The 18,484-nt window shown below is 36.6% G+C and overlaps 1 protein-coding gene across 1 annotated transcript; it reads left to right on the top strand.

Annotated features, from left to right (window-relative positions):
* Positions 1–408: 408 nt before the first annotated feature.
* Positions 409–18,278, top strand: LOC109058700 (ly6/PLAUR domain-containing protein 6B-like). Its single transcript, XM_042763616.1, has 7 exons — positions 409–696; positions 10,275–10,352; positions 12,868–12,955; positions 14,803–14,928; positions 15,020–15,118; positions 15,263–15,390; positions 15,507–18,278. Exons 4-7 carry the CDS (start codon positions 14,826–14,828, stop codon positions 15,675–15,677), a joined length of 501 nt encoding a protein of 166 aa, XP_042619550.1. The 5' UTR covers positions 409–696; positions 10,275–10,352; positions 12,868–12,955; positions 14,803–14,825; the 3' UTR covers positions 15,678–18,278.
* The last annotated feature ends 206 nt before the right edge of the window (positions 18,279–18,484 follow it).

The raw sequence follows: 18,484 nt of genomic DNA, 5'->3' as shown, positions 1-18,484 counted from the left end.
TGTATCTTGCAGCAATTTTGTCTTATCTTGGCAAACAGTTTTACTTTGGTGTAATTTGCTTTAAGGAAAAAATGAACATGGACAACATTATGAAACCTATGTTGGTGTGTGCAGATAGTTTTCTGCGAATCGATTCTTTTGAACAATTCGTTTCAAAGCACCAGTAAATAGATTCAAATTAAATGTAATTGCGGGATCAAGGGATCATGAGATCCTTATGAGCATATTACAACATGGTCTAAAATGTTCTAATAAATCCATATGTAGCAGGTACATTATTTATTGTTGCGTTTTTATTAAGTTTTTAAGAGTGTTCACGTCTCCCGGCCACTAATCTCGTCCCAATCCAGTGATTCAGTTCACGAATCGAAGATGTCAAATACGGTCCTAATGAGTCAGATTCGAGAACCGCTTTAGATGTGAACCGATTCAACGGATTCACTAGAGATGATTCGACTCAAAAGAAAAAAAAAAAAAGAAACGGAATCCTGAGGTCGGGACCCAGTCGACCAATCAGAGACTGTGTTTGTGAGAGCGCTGAGACGCGAAAAACCACAGCAGCAAATGCACTCATTTTGTAGTTGACTGTGACCGTGTCGTCCCATATCACTGAAGAGGGGATGCGGGTGACCTTCACGTACTACAAGAGATGAGATTTTATTTCTGTACATGTGAATAAAATCACACACGTCGAGGGTGAGTATGCTTTGAGCTCTTTAAGTTTGACAGTTAAACACTATGGGACAAACGCTCGAGATCTCTTAGCCAACACCAAACTCATGAACGAGATGTCAACACAGTGTGACTTGTTATTTAACGTTAGACACTTTTACATTATGATAGTGTAAATCTTTTACACAACCGACTTGGATCTAATGACCACTCCTGAACAAGATCTTCAGTAGAGTTAACTGTCATTCACAGCTTCAGACAAGCAGCATAAGGAAGACCGGGGCTAGTTTTATTTCACCGAACACTCAGCGTGATGTTATTTTATAACATAGGTTTTAGACACACCTTTAAGTCTTGGCTACAAAAAAATAATTGAACATTGCCATCGACATCGTTATTTGCCCGGGGGAAATGCAGTTCATTGAAGCATGTCGGGATATGTTCACGACACTATATTTTAAATCAAAATGCCATTATCCACAACATACAAATAATATAGACTAGTTAATATAATAGGTTAGATTTTTTTCTTCAAAATTTGAACAATAAATAAATAACAAAACTAAAGAAATTAAAAGGTATAATTTTATATATATATATATATATATATATATATATATATATATATATATATATATATAATTTATAAAATTACAACAGTTGTGGCATTATAACCCCAGCCTGACATTTATGACAAATAACCTTGTCCTTCATTATAGAGTAGTTATTTAAGCAATATCAGAAATGATTGGATGTTTAGCTTGGTTGACATAATTCATAAAAAAAATATATATATATATATATTTTTACTTTTTACTTGGGTATCTGTAAACACCTTTTATAAGCATTGCTTTAGAAAAAAAGAAAAAGAAAAAAATCCATTGAACCCAGATATCCCTGTTGATTCGTCGATAAAAGTCATCTGGATGACACAAATGCAAAATTACAAAATCAAATTAATTAATTAGTTGAGATGTAGCTTTTGGCAAAAGGGAACATCATAGCCCATTATGCCTGTTTTCTTTGTTCATTTAGCACTGATTTATTTATTTATTTATTTTTTTCAGCCCATCTTTCCAGCTGTGAACTAGCCCTTTAAAACCAAATAACAACAGTGACAACTAGCCCCGGTCTCTCCTTCTTGTTTGATTGTAACATGATTTAAATGAACACAAGATATATTTTCCAGTTAAGGTGACCACATATTAAGAGAGTACAGTTCCAGATGCATTCTTGTTCCTGACTTTTCAAGATGACATAGCTCCTGTTTTGAAAGCAGGTGTATAACTGTGTAGTGGTTAGACAGCTGCTGTGTGTCAATCACAGAACAGAGTATCAATAAAAGATATCTTTAATACACCTCGACACAAATCTGTTGATGTGACTCCCATGGTCTCAAAAATAACAGCTGACTGAGAATATCACATCAGCTACACCTCATTTTGATAGCACAGATAGTCTATTTGATTATATATCACCAGAACCTCTGGTGGCCCTCAGTTCCACTGCATGTTGTTCTTCCTCCATGTGTAATTTCTCATGGGCTTGAGGAGTGATCGGGAGCCCCTCCTCCCTTCTTATCCTCAGCTGTCACTCATCTCTGCTCTCATGTAGAACTGGAGGACACTAGCAGATCACAGGCAGGATTGTTGTCTTTGATGTGGCCCTCAGCTCCTCTTGAGGCTCCGTCTCTGGCTACAAGAGAGCTTCCATTAGTCTGTCAGTGAAAGCTCAGTCTAACCCAGGGATCAGATTCCGCTGTCAGCTGCCATGTATCTGTGCAATCAAGAGTCAGACTGTCATTAACAGTGTGTTGAGGAGACCACAAGATAGAGATGAACTGGTCACGTCCTGTCATTCAAACCCTGGTTTGTAGAACGCATCACTAAACCCAAAGACTGAAGGGTTCTCACTCACTCATTTAATCTTTGTGAAAGCCTTGTGTGTAATTTAGCTTGTGGCATTTATAACACATTTATGTGTTTCTATGTGTAGACAGAAAAAAGCAATAACATTGTTTCCTTATGCATTGAATATTTGAATATTTTATTTGTGTTATTTAAATACTCTTATAGTATTTTTTATATTTTATATTATATTTTAAAATATTTAGAAATGTATTAATTAATTTTTATTATTATTTTTAGATATTATAACCAATATATATATATATATAAAAATAATATAAAAAAAAAATATATATATATATATTTAATGAGGCTTTTAATGAGAACTGGTGTACCATCCTAAATTTTTTTTTACTTTTAGCTTCCAAAAAAAGAAGAATTTTAAAAACATGCTCATCACAGAAGATGTGTATTAGAGTTAGTATATATATTAATTGCATTTTTTATGTATTTTTAAATAAATGAATAGATCCAGACAAAAAGAATTAGCATGAGGTCATTGAACCCAATTATAATTTAAAGAGACGTAGTCTAAGTAATTGTAAGAAGGCCATCTCCGGGCAGCATCGAGTTGGATCCTTGTCTCTAACTTTTAGTCAATACTTAGCTTAGGATGTTCTGCATTCAACTGTTCAGATCAAATCAAGACTCGTATATTTCGGTCCTGATTCAGACCTTTGCAATTACTGTGGAATTTTACTGTGGCTGCATACCACACCAATTACATTTTTATCACTTGCATAGAGAGTAAGATTGCTTGCCCTCTTTGATTCAGAAGGACGTTGTTGCTGTGGACAGATGAAGGGGGACAGATGGCACGAAGGCTTGATGATCTTAGAGGTCCCAGCTGCTGTTGACTGACCCACACGGCATTGTGCTGCTCGTTGTTGAAACTACTGCTCTTTTCAAGTTTGCACAGCAAAGATACTGTAATTTCAACTCATGTTTATAATCAGGGGAAGATTTCTCCCATTTTTGTTTTGGATGCTCATGTTTTTCCTCATTTTTGAGTGGGTTTGTTCCTTTATGGATGACATGCGGAGATCTTTTTGTTTAATAGGTGTTTGGATGTACTTTAAACACAGGGTTGTTTTACTCTTGAAGTGGTGCTTACGATAGCTAAGAGCTCAGATATTTCTCTGCGGTCTGTCATTAGAGTGAGTCATAAGTATCAGCTCTTTGCAGTTGACTTGAGAGGGAGCTCAGAGTAAAGTACATGCTCTTGACTGGTAACACATGACTCCAGTTATGTCATACTCTAACGCAAGGAATGATGTAAAAATGCCGTTTCAGTTCATAGAAAGGTTCTGACTTGTATTTTTTGCCCCAGTTTTTAACGACTAACCTGACAGGCTCTGGCTCACTGTGGGCAAGTTTAGACCAATACATTCAGGTTTAAAGAGGTCGTTTGTAGTAGTTTCTATTCTGTTTGTGTTCAGTATAAAAAATGGACAAGGATAGAGTGCGAATGTGCTTTGGCTCAGGTGAGTGTCTCCCTCTAGAATGACTGGGGATGGTCAAGCGTGGAGATAAGCCTGACCTGAGGCCCTGTGTTGCAGAACTATCACAGTGTCACAAAGCAGAATGACAGGGGAGGGTCCTCAAGATCATGAAAACAATAGAGGTCCACAGGGTTATCGATGAGAGACACATACTCTTTTATCTCCAAAAAGTCAGTAGAAGCATTAGTAGAGTATCTAGAATCAACTCTTTATATAGTTGAAGAATAGGTCCACCCTTATGAGGAGAGTTTGTAAATTATTTAGACTACTATGTACAATTTTCCTGAAACATCTTGCCGTCTAGGTGGTTCACGTTATAGTGAAAAGGATCAGACATCCTCAGGAAAACCTGCCTATTTGAACCGAGAAGGCAAGATTTTTTGAGCTATGTAGATTTTGAATGCAACTTCCAATAAATAAAAAGAGTTGTATATTTATAAGGTGCTTGATTTTGAGGGTAAAAAAGTGTTCATCTGCAGCATTATGGCTGCCAATACCATTTTCAAATGTGTGCATTTTGTTCATCCATTTACACCACTCTTGCAATTTAGCTGGGTTTATGTATGTATTTATATGTTATTAGTAATTTGGGGTTTGTAAGATGTTTTATTTAATAAGTTTATTCAGTAAACATGCATTTAATTCATCAGAAGTAACAAAAAAATTATAAAGTTACAAAATAATTAAATTTCAAATAAATGCGGTTCTTTTGAATTTTCTATGGAAAAAAAATGTGAAAAAATGTAAATAAAATGTCAAATAAAATAAGAATTTCTACAAAAATATTAATCGGCGCAACTCTTCAACATTGATAATGAGAAATGTTTCTTGAGCACCAAACACAGCATATTAGAATGATTTCTGAAGGATCATGTGATACTGAAGTCTGAAATGATTGGTGTATTTTTCTCATTTATAACAGGATTTGGTTAAACCAACAATCTCAATCTGCAGTTCAGGGCAGCCCATGCACATTATTCTGCTGTATTTCCACCTTTTTCTCATTCTTCAGGTAAACTGCACATGACCTCTGCAATATTATGGCACTTAGCACAGGCTGCATTCCATCTCATTGCTCTCTTCAATAAGAGCACTGTAATCCTCATCAGATCCTGAGAATGCAGGGAGACTCTCTCACACAGAATAAATGTCCAGGCATCTCTATTCAGTTACCTTGGCCACAATCCCAGGTGAGACAGCTAAAGGGTCTATTTAATCTTAACTTGACGAGAGCACTTTGGAAAAGAACCCAATCTCTCATCATCTCAGGAGATTAGATCCACATACCCAAAAATCAGACGCGTCGAAAGCAGTGGCCAGAGTAATAGGCACTTAGATCTGGGCTTCTGAACCCAGTGTGTCTTCAAATGAAGCACTCTGACCTGTTAATTAAGCATAAATAGAAACGTTCTGGAAGAGTAATAAGTAGCTTTTGGCAAAAAGAAATTATTCAGACCCATGAATTACTCATTTACATTCAATTAATAGCTCTTCTGTTAAATTTAGCTTCTCAGATTATATATACTAAATTTCAATGTTTGCAAAAAGGGTTGTGTAGTTTTTTTTTTGATTAGCAAATGCAAAAAGAAGTACATTAATTCATATCTTAGTGATTACAAAAGCAGCACATTTAGGAAAGTGAAGTGTTACGCCCTTTGGGGCGTATCTGTTTCTCTGCAAATCTCCAGATTACTTTTTCTGCTATTAATTGCCAGCTACTGCCAGCTATCTGTCCATGATAACCAAACATTTATAATGTACTATACCTAGTCTGAACAGTTTTTTTTAAGAGACTAAGAACATATTTGTTAGATCCTTTTGCTGGCAAGTTTTGTTTACAATCTATTTTGTGAGTCCTTTGTGAGTTTTAAACCTACTGTTGTATGGAGGCTTGGCCCGCTGCCTTTCTTGCTGTGTGTATCAGTTCTTCTGCTAGGATGTGAACAGACAGCACACAGACTGATTTACCCTTTAGTCAGGATGAGTTGTGACTATTTTAGCAGCTTCTCTTTTCTTTTTTTCCATGTCTTTGGCAACATTGTTGCTCCTTTTCCCCTTAATGTTTTTTAATTATTGAGTGAATAGAACATTATATAAAGCACATTTTTCAAATTTGTTTTTGGAATAAAAGTCTCAGTTCCAAGCATCGTGTTTGAAGGAAACTAGGCACTGCTCATCATCTGCAGAGTAGCATCCCAAAAGTAAAGTGTGCTGATTGCAGCCTCATGCTGAGGGGCTGTTTTTCAGCGGCAGGGACTGACGGACTCATCAAAGTAGAAGAAACACTCAATGCACCAAAATATTGAGATAGCCTTTATGAAAACCTAGTCTAGAGCATTCAGAACCTCAGACTGGGCAGAAGGTTCACCTTTCAGCAGAACAGTGACCCTAAACACACAGCAAGAGTGGCTTATAGACAATTCTGTGAATGTCCTTGTCCACAGCCTGGGTTTGAACCCAGTCAAATATTTCTTCGTCCCCCATCCGACCTGACAGAGCTTGAGAGGTGAAGAGATGAGGTGAAGGATGGCAGATGATTGCCTAATGCTGTTGAGCAAAGCTTGTCACATCAAACAAAAAAGACTTGAGGCTGTAAAGGTGCTTCAGCAAAATATTTAGCTAAGGGTATGAATACTAATGCAATGTATTTATTTCAGTTTTTTATTTTATTTTAATAAATTTACGAAGTTGTGACAATTCTGTTTTTGCTTTGTCATTATGGTGTATGGAGTGTTGATCGATGTGGGGAAAAAAGTAATTTAAAGCAGGTTAACAAAAGGCAGCAACATAACAAAACGTGAAAAAAATGAAGGGGTGTGAATACTTTGGCAAGGCACTTTACATGGAGTACATCAGTATGGTAAATGGAAGTTCAAACACACTTGCTTGATGCATGAGAACAAACCTTATTGGTTCTTGTGTGCCAAGCAAGTATGTTTATGCAAGTACATAAATTTATGTAAAATTATTAAGGGTCCGTCAATATCCCTGAGAGCTACGCCTTAATATTAGAGAATGCAGATTGAACCGGCTTTGAAACAGCCAATCTTTTTTTTTTAAGGTTAATCATAAAGCATCTAGTTTTTGTGTGTGTGCAGATGTTCTAAAGTTTAAGAGCGTTCTTGGCTTCAGTGTGAGCTAAGTCATTTGCAGAACAACACAGAACTACGGTTATGTTGGATTTTTCCAGATCTCGACCAGTTAGATATCAGTTCACCTGCCGTTAGTGATACCTGATAGCCCAGGTTTCTCCCAGGGCCCCATCCAGCCCTCGCTGTGGCCTCAGAGGCAAATGGACAAACTCATCTCTATTTCCCAGCCCAGTGAAGCACACAAAGGAAGCCCTTGTTGCGGGGCTCTGATCTCTCTGAACCTGCAGGCCAGAGAACAGGAAGGCTTCTGAGAGTCTGCAGGAGAACGGTGGTACGAAAGAGCGTATGTGCTGTAATCAGTTGGCCAATTAAACAGACTCTGGTCTCTCACCCCCATGTAATGAGAGAGACTGACACTCAAGGGTTCCTTTCTCAACATATGAACCTTGGGAAGGGATACTTCTGCTTCTGTAAGCATGCTAAGGGTGTATTCACACCTGTCTTGTTTGGTTCGATTGTATCGAACTCAAGTTCGTTTCCCCCCTTGGTGCAGATCTTTTGGGCAGGTGTGAATGCAGGAATCGCACTCGGGTGTGGACTAAACAACCACACCAAGACCCAGCTGAAGAAGTGGTCTCGGTCCGCTTCCAAAGACCTCTGGTACACTTGAGAATTTCTGTCCAATGAATGAATGACCTTTAGCACACGTGTTGTTTCGTTTACAATTTTTGGCAGTGTGAAAGTGAACCACACAAAACAAAAAAAATCAACATTTGTATTCGTTCCAGACCAAAGCAAGTGAACTAGCGAACTTTCCTGGTGTGAATACACCCTTAAAGTGAAGATTAAAATAGTATTTATGCTAATTATGGAAGCAGATGGCAGTTCTGAAACACAATGGTCTAAAAGCCTTTAGGACTGAAAAGCAATTTGCTTCAGTCCACGAACAGACTTTTGAGAGAATTCCTTTTAGAAAGACCCTAATGCTCTAATGAAGGCCTAGGTCAGCTAGAATTGGTTGAGACACCAAATGCACATTCTCAGAATTTCTTAAAGACTTTCTAAGCTGCTTTTAGGTGTCACATACCAAAAAGTAATCAATACTTGGGAAAGGGCCCACAAAGAAATTTAATGTGAAATATGAGATGCATGTAATTTTACCAGGGTGGCCGTTGAGCCTTTAAAATTGCTGTGAAAGGAGACGTTCATGCAGCTTCCCTTTTTGAAACCTTTTTCCCGGTTCAGTGCAGGTGCCAAGCGCTGCGGCTCCCTACTCTGATCATTTACAGCTAAGGGTTTTTTTTTTACTACTGTTTGAGTAGTTTATGTTGAATATTGTAAGCTTTGAATTAGTTTATTTAAAAAATTTGCCTTGAAAATATATTCTTTTGCCTTTGTTTACATATGAATCAAGACGTTAAAGTATTAAGCTGATGTTTTGTATAATAATGAGAGGTTTATACATTTGTTTAAAGTATTTAATTACTTTTCAAGGAAACTGGTTAAGGTTATGATGAAGTTCTCACTAGACCTATATCCTGTAGACATTTTTACAGTAGATTTTAACTGAATGGATGAACACAAGTATTTTTCATAAATATCAGTTTTTGGGACAAGTTGCCACATTTTAAATGTTGGAAATGTATAAAATTGATGGATTACAGTTATTTAATTATTTATTTATTTATGGCTAAAACAATGGTTTGGTATTTTCATATAATGACATTTTTTTCTGTTTCATTAATTGTTCACATTTTGCTGGAAAGCCTATAATAGGTTGTTTAATGGCAATTTAGTGACTGATCTGTATCTTTTTTTTTTTTAAGACATCAACGGTTCAATAGCTTTTCGTTGTCAGGACATTAAGGTATGTGCCTAAACAGAAACTGACTTAAATATTTGACTTGAAAATGAAACCTCTAATCTTGAGAAATATTCACTAAATTTGTGATAACTAGTCCTGGTCTGCCCTACTTTACTCAGTTCAGATGAAATGCCATGACACAAGTGAAAATGGTATACCTCAAGGGTTTTTTTTTTTTTTTTTTTTTTTTTTTTTTATCCTAACTTACCGTGACCTTCATCTTCACATACACATAAATACACACCTCAGGGATTTTCCACACAGATCTCACTTAGGCACGACTAGACCTGATCGGCTAACAGAAAGGCATTATACTGAATTTATTACTGTACATTACCTCTGTTATCCACATGACAGCCTGAAGGATATAATGGAATCTTTACATGACTTTTTTATATAACAATGAACAATTGCCAGTCTGATCCTTATATGTGGATGGATAAGATTATGCAAGTCAGTAACAGATTTACAGAATGAACAGCCTTTTTTAGAATTTTTATAACCTACATCCTTCCCTGATAACTCATTCGATAATAACAAATAAAGACCGGAATAACTTAATTATCATGATCTGCTCATTTTCTTCCTTTTCTTCTCAGTATTTTAGAAGGTCCTTTAACTTATTTTTTTTCTTTTTCGTTTTGTTTGAGTTCTAATTTAGTTGTGAGCTAGATTTATTGTTACTTTATAATATTTTAGAAGTTTTTTTTTTTTTTAATCTGAAATGTAGTAATATAAACAATATACAGCAATTTACATTAAAATATTATTTATATTCTGTGAAGCACATATAGTTTTTCATTACAAAAAATGTCTTTAAAAGTACAACAGAGTACTAATAGCCCCTGTTCTGAGTTGTGGTGTATTGTCCTCAGGGCCTTTGTGTTTTACAACCTACATGTCTGTGTGCTGACTTGGTCAGCATTGATAAATGAGTGGGAAAGGCACCAATCACAAATGAGCAATAAAAGGAGTCACACAAAGCCCCCTTGAGTTTATATGCTTGACCTGGTGTGTTTATGACAGTCTGTCTTCCTGTGACGGTAAAGCCAGTCACATACCTAGCCAGTCACTGACAAATGTAAGACAAAGGAGATATAAATGTGGTGAGATTGTGTAGGAAAATTCCTGGACTCTTTCTGCAGAGAGGAAATGATGATGTTTGTCAAGTAAGCAGTCTAGATAGATGGATTTAATTGTGTGGTTAATCCACAGTTTTTCCTTTTTTTATCAGCAGTTTCTTAAGGGGGGAAATGGTTCAAGAGAGAAAGAGGAAGTGTTTTACCCTTTTGAGGATCTCAACAGGAAATCTCAGGTAACTGGAACATTTGAATGTTTGTATTGTTCGTTCAGTGTTGCTATGCTGTAATGATTCATGAGTTTGGTAAATATACACACATTTGAGTGTGGCGTACTTGAAATTCTGCCAGTGTTACTGTGTACTGAGCAACATGGAGGTCTTATAAATATTGCTTTGATGTCACCCTCTCTCCATATTCCAACAGAAATTTGATTCCTCAAATCTGTCATTTGATGAAAGTGTCCTGGAACCAGGGCGTTTAGATCTTTAAAGCTTATTTTTCTATGTCATGCTAAGCTCTCAGTTCTGACATATTTCAAGAGATATGACATGTGGGTTTAAATGTTTTTCACTTGAATGGTCAGGATCTGGGTCGTACCTATGCAGGTGCTTCTAAGTGAATTGTGGGAATGTTTTCTTTTTTTTTCTCTTCATGTTCAGACAAATTGTTTTTAAATTGCTAGACTTAGGATCACATTTACAAGAAGGTTCCTGAGTAGCATTAAATCATGCTGTTCATAGGACAAAAAGCTACTAAATGATTTCTGGATTGGGACATCTGAGCTTTTTAGATCACTTTTTTTTCTACCCAGTTTCTTCAGATTCCTCTTTTTTTCTTTTCAACTGTAACCCCAAAGAAGCAAAAATAGAGCACTGTATAATGTAATGAAATAGATCCACCGGCCCTCAGGCCATCAGAAAAGCCCTCCGGCCCTTGAGAAGGGCGGGACCATCAACACCTATAGAAGAGCACGTTATGTGTTCTGATTTTCTGTCAAAACACAGAGAAATCTGCTAGTTTCAAAACAAAGTAGTAAATCTGTCAACGGTGTCTTCCAGTAAAGAGCTGACAGAGCAATATACTGTAATATTCCTAGACATATAATGTACATCTTGTTTTGGCATTAATGTTAACGAAGATCATGCATTAATGCAAATTATATTTTGAAAAGATTTAAGCTCCTTTGATTATGAACTCAGTCTGACTTTTACCTGACCTAAAGAACACAGAATAAAACACAAGTTAATCATTTGACTGTATTTGACTCTTAAGAGCCATGGAGCCTATTTCTGACCAAAAAAAAAAATTGATCATGACTTTTACCTGACCTAAAGAACACAGGATAAAACACAAGTTAATCATGTGACTGTATTTGACTCTTAAGAGTTATGGAGTCTATTTCTGACAAAAAAATTAAAATAAAAAAAAGATCATGACTTTTACAATTTATGCCATGTCAGTTGAAGGAAAGTCATATTAAGAAAATGCATACAGTATCTCCATTCAAAGCAAATTATTTACTTAAGTTATTTTCTGGCTTGTGAAAAATAGTGAATTGACTAGTTCTAATACTAACTGAACAAAGTCAAGACGATTTGTTCCTTTCAAATCCTGTTGAGCTTCTTTGTTTTGAAATCGTCACTGTGGAAGATAGTTTCCCTGGAAGACAGAAGGTGATTTGCTTTCTCCACTAATATGTGTTTAAAGAACTGTTCCTCTTTTTTACGCACATGGTAGAAAAAGTGTCTTGACATAAAATGTAAAGCATTAAACCTTCACTAAAAGGCATAAATGGGAAATACCAAACTGTTTATGGCCAAAAGGCAGTTGTGAAATATTCAGGAATGCATTTGAGAATATCACCAGTGATATTCAAAGGATAGTCCACCATTAATTTGAGGGATTTTTAAAAGTTCTGGTTAGTCTGGGAACACTCCTGTAATTCTAACCCTGTCAGAACATCAGACTTGTATAAATCTCAAAGGATGCACTAAAACTCACTGTGGTGTGATATTTACACAAGACTTGAAGATTTCACAGCTGTATATTAAGTGTGACAGCTGTGAGGGACAGCTAGATCTCATAATATAATATGAGCAATACTGTATCATATTTCATTGATATTCCACATGCAGCTTTTTTATGGGGACTGGCAGAAGGCCATAATATATTTTCCAAAGTAAAAGTGATTTGTACACTCAGCAGTCTTTTCCTCGCTTCACTTGCTGATCTCACCTTTTTTGTCAACCAAGTAAGATCCTCAAGAATAGTTTTTACAATAGAGTGAATAAATTGAATCCCACTGTTACAGATTTCAAAGTAATAAAGCAGTTGACTATGCAACCCCCCAAAGACCATCAAGCACCTCATAACTTTAGTGGGGTTAAATATTGATCGCTACAGTTTTTGCACAAATCAATGCACAATTCACTCCTGAAGTGTGTTGAGGAAAGTACAGTTAATCTAGCAGAGTGTTGTGTTCTGGGTGTTCCAGAGGTTATGGGGATGGGGTGTGTGCTAGGAGTGTTTTGTGAATGCTAAATACATGGGCTAGACTGGCTTGACACCACACTGTGGACTTCAGACAATGGCTAGATGCTCCGCCCCTACAATGCACCTGCTGTCCAATCAGAAGCGGGGGATGTCAGGAGGTTGGGGTCGGTGTTTTTTTTTTTTTTTTTGTTGTTGTGAGAGAGAGCTGAAATGGAGAATGACTTCTAAGCTTTCTCTTTCCTTTTCCTTTGAAAGTCTGTCAAGACAGGAGCCTCTGCACATTTACTCAGTGAATATGTCTGCCTGACATGTTAAACCTATAAGCTTTCCATACAGACAAAAGGTAAGTCTTTGTTTTTTTTGTATAGTTTGATTTTCAAAATCATGTATGTTTTGAGTGAATGAGGTGTATGTTTTGCATTATATTATTTCATATTTGTATTGGATAAGTAGGCTACTTTTATGTCCTGTTTTAGAGCAAATTTAGCCTTTTTAGCAAGCAGGTTTTTAGTAAGCGGTCAGTTTTTGTAAATTCTAAATATTAATTAGAACTTAGGGTCTCGCAGATGTTTTTTTAGAAGAAGTTACTATGTTAAAAGTCTTGGTCATTCAGGTGGCTTCACAGATGATGGAAGCAATCAACAGGCCTCTGACGTTCTTCTAATTTTTATTTTTTACATAATTTTTATTTTAATTGAATGCATTTAATTTTAAAGATAGACTATACTTTTGATCTAAAATACCACCATGTTTCAAAATGCAACCTTTGTTTATGTAAGAATGAGTGCATGTGTGTGTGGTTTTATATTAGGCATAAATATGGTGACATAAAGATGCATGCAAATGACCATTTTATGCTATTCACTCTTAATGAACTGATTTTAAGTCCCTGCATGTGCCCTGGCTGGTTTGTGACCGAGCACTTGCATTAGGAGCTGAAAAGCTTCAGACTGCAGGCCCCTGTGTGCGTTTTAACCTCTGGGTCAGTGGAGCTGATTGCTGTTGTGCTGTTAGTCATTATATACGTGTGATCTCTCTTTATTCTGCTAGAGAGCCTTAGGAGTAGATTGTCACTGCCACAAGATTAATGACACTCATCTGTTTGCTTTTAAACCATATGCTGTCTAGAGATGAAGTAGAGCCTGTGGATTTCTGTGTACTAAATTGATGGTGAATACTTAATTTAAGCCATTTGTAAGATGAGATTTAAACTTCTTCATTTTCCAGATTGTGAATCTATTTAAAGAACTTGCTCCCAGCATTTTTTGCTGATGCACTCTCATGTTTATTCAGACAGGAAATAAGTTACACAGCTAGGCTAACGTCCATCACACACAGTGAGATTGTCAATGGATTGTAATTGAACACTGATGGAAACAAGCACTAGAGCATGTTAATGTCTTTAGAGAATGTGTTCAGCCTTAATCATTAACCTTTGAGGTCACTATGCCTTACTGCTTCTTAAAATGCCAAGGGCAGGTGCTAGACTTTTTAAATATGGGGGTGGAAGTCAGGAAGACGTAGATGGGGACTGTAGTCCCTTGTTATCAGTTATAAGCCCTTATGGTGGGTTTTGGTTTCCTGCATAAAAATGTAGGTACTTGCAACTGAAGTACCAGAGGGCTTTATGCAAATGGACATATTAGTGAATCCAGCACATTCAGTAAATTGAATAATGTATGAAATGAATGCTGTTTGGATGATTAGTATTCATAAGTTGTACTTCTTCCGAGTATGAGCCTTTGCTGTAATTAAAAGAAGTAATGTGTTAATTCATCTATCACCTACAATTCTCAATTCTGTCCTGTTATTCAGACATTTGTGCCTTGTCTTTATTCTGTTAAAAGAGATTATGATGGATATGAATGAATAGGTCTTAGATTTTTACATATAAAATGATTTTGTAACAAACAAGACGACGTATTATACGTACATAATCTGCATAAAATATTTGTATTAGTCCTTTTAAAAGCTTATCATATCCCAGTTATAAACATTTATGCACTTCTCATGCTAAACTGTTTGTAAAAAAGGGTGCCTGTTCATCATGTTTAAGCACTAGAAGCGGTGTGTATTTGCCCAGTCCATGCCAATAATTGTAATATTGAGGTGCATAACAAAATATATATTAGCACAAGTGGAAGTTAAATGTTCAGTGACTTTAACTTTATCTTCAACTGTTTATTTTAGGAGTCACTATCAGTGTTTTAAACATGGCAGCAGATCTGGCCTTAGTCACTGTTCTCATCCAGCTTCTTGTTGATTTGGTGACAAGTGACAGCATTGACTTCTACAATATCATGCCTGCTGCAGAAGGTGAGTTTGTTTATTCCAGTAAATGTTTTAATTTTGTTAACTTCTAGTGACTTTATAGTGATGCTATAACGCAGTGTTCATGTCTGAACAGCCACCCCATACCCCAAGAGTTTCAAGTGCTTCACATGTGAGCAGGCCTCAGACAATTACAGCTGTAACCGCTGGGCAGAAGATGTGTGGTGTCCTCAGAGTGAGTTTACTCATCACAAACCCACCTCTCTCAGATCTTCACTGTTGTCTCTAGATTTAAACAAAATTCTTCGACTGAATTGTTCAGGCACTTTGTAAAGCAATATCCTTTTAAATTCCTAATATCCTGTTCCTTCATCTATAGATACCCAGTACTGCATGACAATACACCACTTCAACCATCATGGAAAGACAAAATTTGTTACTAAAAGATGTGCAGTGTATGAAGAATGCAAGTTAGCTGGCTGTAGACATCACAAAAACACACACCATGTGAGTATCCACATACACACTATTCCACTCTTTAATCTACTTAATACATGTCAACATACAAAAATAATCTCTTATATCAAAATTATTCACTCACAAAATGTGATTCTGGCTTGCAGGAATGCATATCTTGCTGTGAAGGGATGGTTTGCAACGTAGAGCCGCCGACCAATCACAGTAATGCAGTGTTTACCCAAAGACAAACCCACAGCTCAGCAGCACCCTCTTTCAGGATCTGGGATTCTGTGATTCTGCTGGTCCCAGTTCTCACCGGACTGTTACCGTTGTGATCCTCAATCATATAAATGTGTTCGGTGATGAACAGCTCTACAAATCATTGAGACAAAGGAGACGTCATCCACACTGCAGTATTAATATAGTCAGATGGATGTTTCCATTAAGGCAACTTTAATATCATGCAGAAGAAAGCTAGCATTCCCATTCATCCCATTGGCAGGATGTTGCAGGATTGCAAGAATGTGATTTGCCATCTTTGCAGATGGGCTCACAGATGTTTTTATGACTGATCAGTGACTAATCAGCCTGGAGCCGCAGGAAAAATTACATCATGGTTTGGCTGATTGGTTAATGTGCCACAAGAAAAAGAAGATCACTCACTAGTGACGGTCCGGAGCTGTGATATAAGTCAATTTCATACTTGTCGTCTTCCTTCAAAAACAGTTGGACACTGATACATAATCTACTATAATAGAATGAAATATTTGTGCCTTAGATGTTGCTTGCAAATGTTTTTATTCTTTCAGAAAACAAAATGACGTTTGAATGTCCGTCAGTGAAGAAGGACGCATTTTGCAGCCTATACGGTGTAGTTATGGCATACCAGCATGGGCTAACTAATGTGACTGTGCTAATCAGCAAAACCATAACTCTTTGGTGGATTCTGTGAAGAGACGGCTTGTCGGCCAGTGACGGAGGAACTGTGTGCACAGGAAGTTGCAGTGTCAGGAAGGTCTTTCAATGGAATACTAGTGCCGCTTGTGATGACTGCTTACTAATGACGTGCTAAATAGGACAGAGAAACAGACGGGTAGCTAAATAGAATTTAGCAGCTAAAGCAGTGGAATTAACTTATGCTGCCTCACTGGATTTGTACTGAGCAAACTGAGGCTCACAGACTGAGCGTTAGAAGTCCCTATGTGGGATGGTCCTGTGGCTCTGGTCCCAGATTCTGTCACACAGGCCGAGCACAGCAATGAGAGGACGTGGGATGTGTTGTTCTAGTTTTCTAAATGGTGCGAATATCTCTAAAAGGGATCTTGACTGCTGCATAAATGACACTGCTTTAACAACATGGACCTGCAAAATTGTAAAAGCAATTAACAAATTAAGTTACAACTTATAAAACAAATTATATTTTGAGTTATTCTGACTTGACTATTGCAAATGCTGACATGTTTTATTGTCCCCCAAAAAAATAGAAATAAAAATGTTACCATATTTAACTAATCATAATGTGTCCATGCACAATATTCTATTATATTCATTTATTATCAATAATCTATTCATTTTGTATGCTACTAATATTTCCCTAAATGAAAATTCATCTGTTTTCTAAATGCATTTTTTCTTATTGTGAACGATTCATCTGTTCGTTTAAAAAAAAATGTTTAATCAAAATGTCATAAACTGTGCCACCATCCTACATTTGACTGCAAGTTCACATTTAGCCGATCTGCCTCCATCCAATCAACAACCGATGGATAGAACAGAGTTCCCACCCTACATTTTTTGTTTCTTATTCGATATTCCATTTCACTCGGTTGCACTTCACAATACTGAAGAAAGGATCTGTCACTACTTTCATTTGTTCCATCAAGACTTTAAAAATTTTAATTAAAACTAATATAAGCAACCTTTTTTATATAATTTTTACAATTGCAATTTCTGTTCATCTTTACATTACCAAAAATCTAGAGTGTGTGTGTAAAAAAAAAAAAAAAAAAATATGCTAATGTACAAACCTTACAGTACGGCTGTGTTCCTTCCCATGAAGGTTGAAGTGAGTTATGATAAATACTCTTGTTTACTTTCATTGGATTGATTGAGTGTGTAGACAGTTTCTCATCTCTTTAATCTATAACATACCGCTGTGCTTTTTAAATGTGAGCAGCAGGGCTACGTTTTTAAAATTCCTTCCCCACTGATCTGAGAACAGTTTCTGTCTTTTCACATGAGAAGGCTCATGTTTAAATTTGGAGCAGGGAGCTGAGCCTCGAACAGCACAAAAGAGCAGCTTCCCTCCAGAGCTCAGAGAAGAATAAAAACATTCCCAAAAGGATCTCAGTGTGGGACACAAAGCCGTGGACCATTAATATCATTGCTGTCTGGAATAATGAGGGAGGGGGGGGGTTCTCTCTTAACCAAACATGACATATGGTTCTTCCTCCAAAAGTGTTGCAGAGGAAATGAGATTTGGTTTCTGTGTAGCTGCTTCACTGACTTATGAAGTTTGTGCGTGTGTGCGTGTGTGTGTCCCTGCACCGCTGACTGTCTCGCCGTGTGTGCTGTTTGCTCTGGCTGCTGGCTGTCTTTGTTCTGGTTTTATTAGGCGTGGAGTTGGAGTCTGTCACTTTCAGTCTTTGGAGAGTCATTTATCTCCCATTGAGAAAAACTGTATCAGTGCTGCTGCTCTCATCTGCACTGCCAGTGTCTTAAGTATTCAGAACCCAGTCTGTGCTCATGGCTCTTATCCATCCAGATACTTTACTGTGAGCATGTTAGCCGACAAAAAGACATCATGATAAAAAAATCTAATTAAAAAAAATACTATAACAGCATTCTTTATTATAAAGTGGAGTCCACATTTGAAATCTTTTCAAAATCTAATTTCAATCTGGGGGAAAATGAAATAAAATGTTATGGCTTAAAAAGAAAAATGCGTATTTAAAATAATTTAATGTTTTAATGTATTTTAATGTATTTTTTTAGGTCATTAATCCAATAAGCAAATTTGTGACTGATCATGTTAACTCCTTTGTACATACTGTACTTTCTTGCTTCCATTGTAGCACAAAATTTTTGACAGTTCTCATGCTGGAGAACATGATCATCAGGTTTTACAAATAAAAAAAAGTGA

Source organism: Cyprinus carpio, chromosome A9 (assembly GCF_018340385.1).
Source record: "Cyprinus carpio isolate SPL01 chromosome A9, ASM1834038v1, whole genome shotgun sequence".
Taxonomy (NCBI): domain Eukaryota; kingdom Metazoa; phylum Chordata; class Actinopteri; order Cypriniformes; family Cyprinidae; genus Cyprinus; species Cyprinus carpio.
Note: the sequence above shows the minus strand (reverse complement) of the source record. Positions and strands in the feature narration are given on the sequence as shown.